The 13623-nt window shown below is 46.3% G+C and overlaps 1 protein-coding gene across 1 annotated transcript; it reads right to left on the bottom strand.

Annotated features, from left to right (window-relative positions):
* Window positions 1-237: 237 nt before the first annotated feature.
* Window positions 238-1167, bottom strand: LOC144769908 (olfactory receptor 1G1-like). The gene has a single exon (XM_078654102.1). The coding sequence runs from the start codon at window positions 1165-1167 to the stop codon at window positions 238-240; it is 930 nt and encodes a 309-aa protein (XP_078510228.1).
* Between the last annotated feature and the right edge of the window lie 12456 nt (window positions 1168-13623).

Below are 13623 nucleotides of genomic sequence, written 5' to 3'. Positions count from 1 at the left end.
GAGACTAGGGGTAGTAACAGCAGATCAAAGGGTAACAAAGCGAAAGAGAGGCAGCAGCAGTTGCACCTGGCTTCCCCGGATTTATCTATATGATATGTGTTGTTATAAAGGGTCACCCAAACTCCCAGCAATGAGTATTAATGTTTTCTGTTGGATATGACTCCATCCACAGCTTGCAGTTACATTTTGACCTTAAAGTTTAACTGACTTCTAAAAATTGGGGGTTGTTTTGGTCCTTTAGTCAATATTGCTTTTTGTCTTCCTGAAGCCCTTTGCAAAGCCTTCGTTTTTCAGGCTGTATATGATGGGGTTGCACAGTGGAGGAACAGCCGTGTAGAGTAAAGCCAAAATCTTGTTTTCTTTTATTGAAACTTTTGATGTTGGTCTCATGTATGTGCAACAAACAGACCCAAAGAATAAAATAACCACAGTGAGATGAGAACCACAGGTTGAAAATGTCTTTCGCCTCCCCTCTATTGACTTCATGTTCAGTATTGATGACATGATCTTGACATATGATGTGAAAACAATAATAAAGGGTGCCAGTGCAAAAATAGATCCAATAACATAGTTCAGTGTCTCAATACCGTGGATGCTGGTGCAAGAAAGCTTCATCAGGGCCGTGAAATCACAGAAGAAGTGGTTGATGGTGTGGGACTGACAGTAGGAGAGCCTAGAGATCAGTGTGATGTGCGGAAGTGGGGCCAAGATACCACCAAGCCAACTTCCAGTGGCCAGCTGTATGCACATGTTTTTGTTCATGATGCTCAAGTAATGTAAGGGATAACAGATGGCCACATACCGATCATAGGCCATAACTGTGAGGATAAGAAATTCTGTACCTAACAAGAAAAGAAAGAGATATATCTGCAGCAGACATTTGGTGAGAGAAATTATTGTGCCTGTCTGAAAGAAGTGTATTAGCATTGGTGGGAAAGTAACTGAGATGTTAGTGATGTCAATAAAGGCAACATTTATAAGGAAAAAATACATTGGGGTGTGCAGGTGTGAGTTGGAGTATACTATGGAGACAATAAGAAGGTTTCCAATCAAAGTCAACACGTAAATTGTTAAAAATGCAATAAAAAGGGGAACTTGCAGCAGTGGAAGATCCGTAAACCCTATAATCAGGAACTGTTCCTCTGAAGTAAGATTTTCTCCTTCCATCTGTCCAGATTAATTGCGATTTGAAGACAGGCTGAAATAAAGCACACCAGCAATGTGAATACAATTTTGACTAGCTGGTTTGACTTTTAAGTTTCTGTTTTTGGTCTTCTGAAAACCTCCTAATCTCAATGTTCAACATATATTGGTTTCTTTCAAACATGTTACCAACAAATACTTTCTGTTGCTCAATAATCTTAGTAAGGTTTTATCATTCGTCTTTCGGAGATAGGGCAACTATTAATTGCAGAATATGTATGCATAAAATTGTTATCTCAGCTTAGATTTTCATGGAACAAATGTTCTAAACGAACAAGTTACTTACCTTCGGTAACGCTTTTTCTGGTAGATACAATATCTGCCTGTGGATTCCTCACCTTGTGAATATCCCCTTGCGCCAGCAACATTCGGAAATTCTTTTCGTAGCTTCGCGCCGACGTGGACTTGGACGTCATAGAGGCACGGCATCGCACGCGACTCCGCTGACGTCACCGACGCCTATAATAGGCCGACGCCGGCGTGATGACATCTATTCCGCCCTTTTTTCCGTGCCTTCGAGGCACACGGACGGACCAATGACAGTAGACACATACCCAGTATACGCAGTATAAATATCAAGGTAACACACACAGTGTGAAGCAAATGCAACAAAATATTTGAAATAGAACAAATATATAATAGAAACTCTGGCAAAGAAGAGTGGACAACGGGGAGGCGGGTGGGTCAGTGAGGAATCCACAGGCAGATATTGTATCTACCAGAAAAAGCATTACCAAAGGTAAGTAACTTGTTCTTCTGATAGATACATCTGACGTTTGGATTCCTCACCTTGTGAATAGAGTCCCACAGCAGTCCCCACTCCTGGAGGAGGGTGTCCACTCTTCTAGACCAGGAAATCCTGAAGGACAGAGCGTGCAAAGAGACCGTCCCTCCTCACTTCGGAATCCAAACAGTAATGCTTTGCGAATGTGTGGAGGGAAGACCAAGTTGCCGCTCTACAAATATCCTTTACAGGCACACCTCTAGCCAATGCTGAGGTCGAAGACTTAGCTCTAGTAGAATGAGCCCTTATATTCTCTGGTGGATCCTTACCGGCCAAAGAGTAGAAGATCTTAATACAGAGGACAATCCATCTTGATAAAGTCCTCTTATGGACTGCTCTTCCTCTCTTGCAGCCAGCAAAGCCAATGAAGAGCTGGTCATCCAACCGACAGTCTTTAGTTCTGTCCAGGTAAAAAGACACTGCCCTCTTGGGGTCCAGACGGTGCAATCTCTCCTCCTCCTTGGAAGGGTGAGGGGGAGGATAAAATGTGGGGAGGGTAATGGATTGACCAAGGTGGAAAGGAGTCACCACCTTTGGCAGGAAAAGCAGCCCTGGTCCTAAGAACCATTCGATCAGCATGAATGGTCAAGAAAGGGGGCTTGGAACTAAGAGCTTGAAGCTCACTTACCCTCCTTGCCGAGGTTATTGCAACGAGGAAGACAGTCTTAAGAGTCAAAAGCCTCATAGGACATTTGTGAAGAGGCTCAAAGGGAGCACCCATCAGAAAGGTCAAAACAAGATTTAAGTCCCACTGAGGCACAATAAAAGGAGTAGGAGGGAACTTATTTATGAAGCCCTTCAAAAACCTTAAGACTACAGGAGATTTAAAAAGAGAGGGCTGGTCAGGCAAACAGATAAAAGCCGACAGCGCTGAAAGATAACCCTTCACTGTGGCAACAGCAAGCCCCTGCTGTGCCAGAGAAAGGGCAAACTGGAGAACATCAGATAAATGGGCCTTCAAAGGGTCTATAGACTTCTCCCTGCACCAAGTAACACATTTTGACCACCTAAAAGAATAGATGGACTTAGTGGAGTCACGCCTGGCTGACAAGATGACATCCACTACATCAGGCGGGAGAGAAAAAGAACTCAGGTTGCCCCGTTCAATCTCCAGGCATGAAGGTGTAAGGTCTGGAGGTGGGGATGTAGAACCTGCCCCTCCATCTGGGAGAGGAGATCTGCCCTGTGAGGGAGACGGAGCGGCGAGCACGAGGAGAGGTGGAGAAGATCTGAGTACCACACCCTTCTTGGCCAATCCGGGGCGATCAATATAACTTGTGCCCGGTCTTGGCGAATCTTCCTCAGAACTCGAGGAATCAAAGGTATGGGAGGAAACGCGTAAAGGAGTTGTGAGCCCCAACTCAACTGAAACGCGTCCCCCAAGGCTCCTTGCATCAGATACTGGAGACTACAGAATAACGGGCAGTGAGCATTCTCTTGAGTGGCAAAAAGGTCCACCTGAGGAGTCCCCCACGTCCCAAAGACGTGGCGAACTACCTCCGGATGAAGCCTCCACTCGTGGTAGGCAGACAACTGCCGACTGAGGCTGTCTGCACGAACGTTCTGAACTCAGGCCAGATGATTTGCCATCAGACAAATCAGATGGTCCTGAACCCAGGACCAGAGGCGCAGAGCCTCTCTGCAGAGACACTGTGACCCCACTCCTCCCTGTTTGTTGATGTACCACATCGCGGTCGTGTTGTCCGTCAAGACCTGAACCGAACGGCCGCGAAGGGAAGGGAGGAAGGCCTTGAGCGCCAGACGTATCGCCCGCAACTCCAGAAGGTTGATATGAAGCAACCTTTCCTCCGGAGACCAAAGACCCTTGACCTCCAGGTCTCCAAGATGAGCACCCCACCCTGGAGTGGATGCATCCGTTATTACTGTGGCCACCGATGGAGGCAGTTGGAAAGGCTTTCCTTGCGGCACATTGCCTTCCACGCTCCACCAAGACAGATCCGCCGCAGTTTCTCTGGAGATCCTCACTGACTCCCTGAGATCTCCGCTGTGCTGATACCACTGCCTGCGGAGGCACCACTGGAGTGCCCTCATGTGCCAGTGTGCATGGTTGACCAACAGAATGCAAGAAGCCATCAGACCAAGCAGGCGAAGGACCTTCAGGACTGGAACAACCGCTCCATTGAAAAATAAAGGAATCATTGCCTGTATGTCGCGAATCCTTTGAGGAGGAGGAAATGCACGGCATACAGTTGTATCCAGTACCGCACCTATGAACAGGATGCGCTGCGAGGGCACCAGGTGAGACTTGGGTACATTTATTGAAAAACCCAACCTGTGCAACAACTGAGTTGTCTCCTGCAGATGATGGAGCACCTTCTCGGACGACTCCGCCTTGATCAGCCAGTCGTCCAAATACAGAAATACAGGAGTCCCCGACCTTCTGAGATGTGCTGCCACCACTGCCATCACCTTGGTGAAGACTCGAGGCGCAGTAGTAAGACCAAACGGAAGGACCGCAAACTGGTAGTTATGCGACTCAACCGTAAAACGGAGATACTTTCTGTGCAACTTCAAGATGGGAATATGAAAATACGCATCCTGTAAGTCGAGCGACACCATCCAGTCTTCTTCCAGCAGCGCTTGAAGAACCTGTGCAAGAGTGAGCATCTTAAACTTTTCCTGTTTCAGGTAAAGGTTCAGGATCCTGAGATCCAGGATTGGCCGAAGCCTGCCATCCTTCTTGGGGATCAGAAAATACCGGGAGTAGCACCCCTGACCACTCTCCTGCTCCGGAACCACCTCTATCGCACCTTTCTTGAACAGTGCCAGGACTACTTCCTGCAGGAGAAGCAGGTGGTCCTCCGAACAAAAACCCTGGCAAGGAGGGTAATTTGGGGGAAACTCCCGAAAGGGAAGAGCATACCCATTCCCCACGAGATTGAGAACCCAAAGATCCGATGTTATCAATTCCCAATCTCGTAGGAAATGGGTAAGCCGGCCCCCTACTGGGACCACATGATCCGGAATGACGGATCTAGGGCTGCTTTGCTGCATTGGCAGGGGGCTGGGAAGGGGAAGAACAGGAGGAGGAGGAAGCCTGACGGCCTCTAGGACGGGCTCTTTGCCTGCCCCTGTATGATTTGTACAGCGTATTTTGCTGTTGCTGTGGCTGCTGCTGAGATGGTCTCTAGGAACGAAAGGAAGATCTGCCAAATCCTCTGAAGCGTCTTCCAGTAGTACCCCTGGACTGAAGGCCCAAAGATTTAGCAGTGGCCCTACTGTCTTTAAAACATGCCTAGGCCGCATCAGCCTTCTTGCCAAACAATCCTGAGCCATCAAAAGGCAAGTCTATCAAAACAGACTGAACATCTGTAGAGAACTCCGACGTTTTAAGCCATACGGCTCTCCTAGTGGCCACGGAAGAGCCCATGATCATCGCTACCGAATCAGCAGTGTCCAGCCCACTCTAATCACCTGCCTCGCAGCAGCCTGAGTGTCCGATTATCACTTCCTGAAAATCCTTTCTATCCTCCTCAGGGATTTTTGGAACCAACTGTTTAACAGAATCCATCAAGGCATGGACATACCGTCCCATCAGACAAGCTGCGTTGGTTGACTTTAACGCCATACTGGCTGAGGAGAAGACCTTCTTGCCAGCCTGATCCTGCTTTCTGGACTCCTTATCCCCAGGAACCTGCGGAAAAGCACCAGCAGACCTCTTCGAGCAGGCAGCCTGCACAACCAAACTTTCAGGCAGGGGGTGCGTTGACAAAAAATCAGGATCACCAGGCGCAACCCTTTACCTCCTTGCCACTGCCCTAGAAACCGCAGGAGTAGACAAGGGCTTCTCCCAAACCTCATAGATGGGTTCAGCTAACGCATCATTAAAGGGCAACATAGGCTCAATAGAAGAGGAGGGTGAGTGAAGAACTTCAGTTAGAAGATTAGACTTATACTCAGCAGTTGGCAGAGTAATGTTCAACAAATTTGCCGCCTTTTTGATAACAGTGTGATAAGGCACCACATCTTTTGAAGGCACAATCGACACTGAAGCCAAATCCCACTCAGGAGATAGTTCAAGCCCACTGGCCTCTCCCAGGTCCTCAAAAGGATCATCAGACTCCTGCAACTCTCCTTCCTCCATATCAGCATATTGTTTTTCCTCCAGAAGTCTCTGGGCTTCTCTCCGTGACCTTTCCTTCACGATAGAAGTCGAAGGATCCGGAACCGACTCCGACGGGGCCGGAGCCGGCGTCGAACCCGAAGTCGGATGAGGTCGTTTCACACGAGGTCGAACAGAATCCTGCCTCGGAGTCGTAGGCATCGGCGTTGATGGAACCGGCGTCGACGGAGTCGGCATCGTACGCTTCGGCGTCGACGACACAGGCGGTGTCGGAAAATGCCAATGCGGTAGTAGAGCCGGCATAAAAGGCATGAAGGGCGCAGGAGCATAAGCCTGGGGAACACCCAAGTTGAAAGACATAGGACCCGTGGGACCAACAGGTGCACCAGATGGGTACATCGCCCTGGAATAAACACCAAACATGGCGTTCAGGAATTGAGATGGATCCTGACTTGGAGCCGGAAAATCTGGATACGGTCCTCCGGGCTGTTCCCGAGGAGGCGGATTTGACCCCAGGTCGACCTCTTCTCCGAGCTCCGGAACCGGGGTCGATGAACCCGCAGGCACCGGAACCTCGGCCTCACCAACCTCCTGCACCTCACCTTCATCCTCTGACCAGAAGGATTGGACGGATCTGGGGAAGGGATAGCCATCTGCTTCTGCGACTCGGGCGAATTCGGATGCGAAGCTTCACCAACAGAGTCCTGATCCTCCGACGCCAAAACCTCCGCTGCTTTATGAAGAAGTTTGACTTGCGACTTTGCCCTCAAACCAGAGTCCTTCCCTGAGTGATGACGTGACTCTTGGCTCCTCTTCTTATGCTTTTTTCTTGAGGATCTTGAAACATGAGCTGAAGACGACTCCGAGCGCGACTTCGATCGGGACCTCGACCTCGAACGCCGAGATCGAGACTTCGAAGTCTTTTTAATCTTCTTACTCTTCAGTTTTGCCACAAGGAGTTTAGTCTCCCTTTCCCGCAGGGCCTTTGGGGTCATCTTCTTGCAACAAGGGCAATCCTCGACGTCATGGTCGGAACTCAGGCACCAGAGGCAGCACTCATGCGGGTCAGTAATAGACATTGTCTTGCAACATTCTCCGCAAGCCTTAAAGCCAGTCTTCTTCGACGACATCTCGAAGAAAATAGAAACAGCAATAATAGAACAAGAGTAACAAAGTTACTAGGAAGCTACAGTACGATCCCAGAAAACCGTTAGCGTCGACGACGTGGAAAAAAGGGAACTGATGTCATCACGCCGGCGTGGGCCTAATATAGGCATCGGCGACGTCAGCGGAGTCGCGTGCGATGCCGTGCCTCTATGACGTCCAAGTCCACGTCGGCGCAAAGCTATGAAAGAATTTCCGAATGTTGCTGGTGCAAGGGGATATTCACAAGGTGAGAAATCCACACGGCAGATGTATCTATCAGAATGCTGTATACTCTTTAAAATAAGGTATTCTATTGTATAAATATATCCACAAAATGTAGATTTGGAGAGAGTATAATTTGTATATTTCTATTAGTAAAAACTCCACCACAGGATTATCGCATGAAAAGAAGGTAGACATATAACATGAATTATACCCACTAGGTGGTGCTTGTTCTGGGTACAATACTACTTTCTGTGGTATTTCTTCACCTTCTTCTGGCCTTATTTTGTTTCATCCCTGACTCCACGTCTGTGTGTTTCATTTTATGTATTTACTTTTGTTTCAAGTGAAATTTTGTTTTATTGATTTTTGAAGTTATTTCTCATGGATTGTATCTGGGCTGTCTGACTCTTTGTCTCCTCTATTTTTGGGTTTTTGTTTTGGAGATTGAGACACAGTGCATTCCTGATGATGACACGGTCCTCCCTATCCAATCTATTTCATAGAATCGTCCAGGGATGCTTGGGTGTGAAGGTCGAATCTATCCTCCCTGCTGAGACAGGATGGCTTATGAATCAGTGTGGTCCACAAATGGAAAGCAATAATGGTATTAGGTGCAAATAAAGCAGATCCAACAGATGGGCTGATATTTATTGCTAGAAGCTGGACTGCTATGGATGAGATAGCAAAGTTCCACGAAGGAAAGCATTCAATACATGCTATTGCTACACAATATAATATGGGACCTAGTTTCAGCCATTAATTTGTTTTTCACTGGGTTTTGCTTATCCAAATTATCTCAAGATTAACTTACTATCCAACATAATATTGAAAGTTCCAAAAATAAGATGAAGCTTCTACAAACCAGCCTGAAGAGACTCCGATTTTAGCAAGCCTCCACAGGACACTTTTGATGATATATAGTATCTTTTGGTTTATGGTTGCTGCCGAAAGGGGCTTAATGTGCGGATCTTGGTACTTTATGCACCAACATCCACATGTCTCTTTATTTACCTTTCATTTCCCCCTAATATATGACGGCAGGTAACTTGACTATGACTGTTAATCACTAACAATATTTGATGAAACATTCCACCACAAACCTTCCATTTTTTAGTTAGATCTATTCGGCTCAGAAACACGACTATACAGATAGAGATTTTATTTCTCATCTCCATTTGAATACAGATGTGGGGTTTTGTCCTGATAACCACTTAAAGGGTCATTCTTTTAGTGCCCCATGTCATCTGCAAAGAACTGTTGCCTAAATGAAAATGTAAGTGGACACGTCTCATACAACTAGAAAATAATTTGAACATTTACAGGTAGGCGTCGTGTTTCCAGGATTTTTATTGTAATTCAAAGTGGAAAATCTACTTCACTAACACTTTCGAGTAGAGCTGTAAGTAAAGCAGACATTGAACTGGAGCCACCACCACCTCCTAAGCCCACGATGAGTAGATGCGACAATGCAGGGCTGCCCTGGGTTTGGTATTTTTTTTTTATTATTCATTTATTTATTTATTTTTTTTTTTTTTTTTTTTAGAAACACACGAGTCAGCCTCCCAGTGTCTGGGACACTCAAGAGTCCCCCATGCCCGAGTCACTTCTGGGCAGGAGGGGGCGGGGGAGAGGTACTTATACCTCTCTCGCCCACTGGTAGCCCTCTTGTTATGCTGCCTTGATGCTGTTTGGCGTGCCCCAGAGATCTCATTAGCTGACTACGGTGAGTGACCACCCCCACATCCCCCATTCCCCTTAGGCAGGGCTGCTGGGCACGGCCATTGCCTTGGCTGTAGTCCATCTGGGGGGTGGGTAAGTCAGCTCCCGGGGCATATGGAGCAGTGGCCCTTGCGGGGTCATGGCAGAGCAACCAGGATCCCCTCTGCTGTTTTATTTTCAGCGGAGTCAGGTCTGATCTCCAGCCTGCCCGAGCCGGATATTGCGTGGGTTGGGGAGGGCAAGGATTCCACCCCCCTCTCCACTGGCACTGCCACGGGGATTGCCCAGTCAGGGCTTAGCCGGTGTAGGCCCCATGTCGTGTTGAGGGAGAGAGCTGCAGGCGCCGCAAGGTTCCCCCTCACCTGGGACTGCAACCATCCACAGGATTCGGAGGGGGGAAATGCCCCCTCCCCGGCTTGCTAATCCCTAGGGTGGCAGCAGAACTTTAGTTTTTCACACCTGCATTGCTCCTTACCCTCAAACTATGCCCACCTTGCAGCCTCCTGATCTGGTTTCCAAAACGAAAAGGAGCGTAGGGTTCCAGGATTCAAGCGCACATTGCTCCTGCCCTGCACCCAGTGATGTCCTCATGTTGCACGGCTCTGGAATGGTCGGATGTGTGTTTTTCTTGGGGGAGGCCTCGTGTGCCAACTTTTGCGGAGAGATCGGCCACCCGCCCGGATGCTGCGTGGTCTGGTGTGACCTGCGAGCCTGCCCTTGAGGCCCAATTTGGGAGAGCACTAGGTGCGGACGGGCTCGCAGCGTGGGTAGGTGCCTTTGTTCTGTTTTCGGAGGCATGGGTGGTTGCTGTTCAAGTCTTGCCACGGGCCGGAGGTGGCGCGGGTGTCATGGTGATTTGGGGTTCCTGGGTCTGGTTGTCCCTTTAAGAACTAGGTAGACTATGAATGTGGTTTTTAGGCATCTATGGCAGAAGATACTTTGCTGTTCAATGAATATATCCTGGACGACAGAGTCAGTAACCCATTGTCAACCACAGAGAGAGATTTCTCTAAATGAATACCATCAATTTCTCGTATTCTTTCTGCAGTCTCTGCTTGCGTAATCTTCCATGCTTCATTATAAGCAGCATAGATACCGGTATATATAAAACATTTATGACGCGGTGTTCTAGGTCCTAGCCAGAATTCCCTAGGATCAGCGCCATTTTCAAGTAAAGATAAGTGTTGTTTGACATCCTTAAGTGTAGATCTATGTAGCCAATCAAGGCAGAGCTTTCCTACACTGTATGTTGTTCCTATTCCTGGATGCTGTCTCTGAACATATCTTGAATCTGGCCCATTGAATGTGAAACCCTTTGTTTTATTCAGGAATCTATCTTGACAGTTGTTTGTGTCTGTGGGCCAGATTAACCATTTATTCCAATCTGGATCTGTTCTGTTGTGATTCAAAATACTATGTACGTCGACCTCCCCCTCTGAAGTGTTATCACTAACAGGTGTAGGTGTAGGTATGGACTGGTTGTTCATGTATTTTATCTTGGCTAACCCAAGGCAAGATGTCTGTTGGACAGTATCATTCAAAAACATAATTTGTACCTGCCAATCTTTTGTGCCCCAGACAGTGTTCATCTCAATGTGGTCTTTCCAAAAGTCGAAACCTAGTTTAGACAGTTGGGCATAAAAGGCTGCAGAATAAATCTGTTTGGTATTTGTCAACATACTTTTCATTCCTGTCTTGTTTACATTTTTAAAGTAAAATGATTCTGGATTGGATACATTGAACCCTGAAAAGTATGGACATTTCCTAAAAAACTTTCTTGCGCTACACTTTGGTGGCGTTGGACAATGTTCCCATTGGTAATACATTAATGCAGTTCTAGGAATTGCAGATATGTGCAAGAAATGATGACCGTAATGATTATAACAATACATTTGTTCATAGACAGATGAACCTTCTAAGTATTCATGATTTGTTAATACTGCAGACATTTCTAAGTCTGACATCATAATATTAACAGTCACAAAGTCCCGATAATCAGAAAAGGTACTAGATGAAACAAAGTCACTTAATGAAATCTTGAATAAGTGTGGAATCTTCAACAGCTCCGATGGGCCAAACATGTCATAATCCATTTTGTCCCAAGCTATACCACCAGGTATAGGTGATGGCTATGATGTTCACTGATGACAAGTCTCTGTGTTCCCGATTGGATGATTTGTGTGGTTTCAGGAGTGAGTTGATGTTCTTACTTGCTGTGTCCATTATGACATAGCTTCCATTGATCAGCATTCCTAGAGTTATTACCAGAGTCAACCAAAGCAGAAGAAAAAGTACACCCAACACATTCCTTCATTTTGCACTGCAGAATCTTCAAAGGTGATTAGTCTCTCAGTTTGAACCTCTTGGATAGTAGCCAGAGCTGGGCGTCTGCTACATTGGTGGAGTCCACTTGGCCTACTGCCTATTATCGGCCAGATGATATGGTTTGACCAGGTCGATAGACACAAACCTGTTCTCCTTTTTACCAGCAAGGGGCGGCAGTAATACTGTTCTTGATCCTTGAATTGCTAGGACAGGTACTGGTTTTCTGTAAGAAGGCTCAAATTCCTTCTTGTCCGCAAATCTTTTCTCTGACTAGATCACCAAGCTTTGGGATCCAGACAGGCCTTGGTGGGACGGTCGGTTTTTCCTCAGTGGTGGTGGGTTTCAGGATCACGTTACTTTGTTTTGTTCTTATTTCTTTTACCCGTCACCCAAACCTAATACCTTAGCTGTTATAGATTGCTTTATGTCCTGTTTTTTTCTCTCCACATCCGAATTTCTCTCAGGATGGAATGGGCTAGAGTACTGCAATGCAAGGCCCAGATTGGCCATGGCCTCCTTGTAAGCTCGAGAGTTAAACAGAGTACCCTGGTCAGAATGTAGGTGCCGACTGTGTATGTGCCGATAAAGACTCGCAAATCTTTTATAACAGTTTGAGCGTCAGCCGAGCGCTGAGGCCACATCCAAATGAACCTTGAACACGAATCCACTGCTACCATGATATATTTATAGTTACCATCCCTCTGTAAGGGACCGCAGAGGTTCAGGTAAACGCACGCTAATGGTTTATCTGAAATTAACAGGGACATCTGTGCAGGACTTTTCACAGTAGAGACTTTCATCTTTTGGCATATTTCACATTCCAAAACATAGTTTCTGGTTTGTTTCCTCATGCGTGGCCACCAGTATCTCTGTTTTAATAATGGCACTGTGGCGGAAACACCTGCATGTGCAGAGGCGAGCCCTTCATGTGCTGCTAGGATTAGTCCTAATCTATGTTCCATGTTTGGAATTACTCTATCCCCCACTCCAGGGATTCGAGCAAAAGGAACATTGTTCACTTCAGTTATATATGAGTATTTGAGTGGAAACTCTTTCCGTAATGTTGTACAACTGTCGTTGCTTGAAGCATTGACAGCTAGCATTATTTCACCGTCTATTTTCGTTTTTGAACGAGTGATTGCAGCTAAGGAAGCCGTTTGCACAGCTGCCTTCGCGGCTTCATCAACAAAAGAATTCCCTGCATCGTGAACGCCATCGAGTTGATGACTCAGCGTATGTATTACGTGAGTGTTTTGTAGTCCTTATCGTAACTGAACTACTTGTACCCAAAGCATTTTATGCTTGATTGTGCCACCTTTTGCATCTTTGTAACCGTTCTGAAGCCAGTTTTGCTAGTATTCATTGTAAGATTGGACACCATACTAGTCGCACACTATGAGTGTGGGGAATTCGCGGTCCGTATTTTCAAGTGCCATCTTTAATGCTTGTAGTTCAGCTCGCTGAGCTGTACAATCTCCTAGAGACTGCGTTTTAGTTACCATTGGTCGAAATTTTCCATCGCGCCAATGACCTTTAACGAACGCACACACCGCACTATAGGCTTGTTTACCCCTTGTAGCGGGTTGAGCTGATACGTCAGTATAAATTATATATTCATACTGCTCTAGAGGCAGAATTTCAGTAGACAGAGGACATTCATTTTCATATTGTAGAAATGCTTGTGTTTTCAAATAAGGGTCGAACACGTATTCAAAATCTGTTGCAGCAAGAGAATTAACCCATTGTATTCATCTTGGATGTAAAGCTTTAGCATTTGGAATGCTCGCTTTCGTCACTGCCTCTAAGGCAGGTACAGGTGTAACAACCATAATATGCTTACCCTGTGCGAGGGCTCTCTCTTTTGCTACAGCAGTTTGAACAGTTGTCAGAATTTTTTCTGTAGATGTGAATTTTATTTCAGCTCATGTGTACAAGTGTGATTTGTAAGCTATTGGTACTTTTTCATCTTTGTTAAAAGTTAAGTAAGTGAATCCGCATTGTCTCGGGATGATTCAGATCACTAAGTTACGAACGTTTTCACATGTTTGCAAATGTTTAGTTGCTAACATGTCTGTTTGGAGTGAACGCTAAATTTCTGTGTGTTTTTGTGTCCAATTAACCGTTTTAAAATCAGGGT

Source organism: Lissotriton helveticus, chromosome 7 (assembly GCF_964261635.1).
Source record: "Lissotriton helveticus chromosome 7, aLisHel1.1, whole genome shotgun sequence".
NCBI lineage: Eukaryota > Metazoa > Chordata > Amphibia > Caudata > Salamandridae > Lissotriton > Lissotriton helveticus.
Note: the sequence above shows the minus strand (reverse complement) of the source record. Positions and strands in the feature narration are given on the sequence as shown.

Excerpts from the sequence above, each read along its gene's own strand:
- LOC144769908 (XM_078654102.1), bottom strand. The coding sequence starts at position 1,167 with ATGGAAGGAGAAAATCTTACTTCAGAGGAACAGTTCCTGATTATAGGG.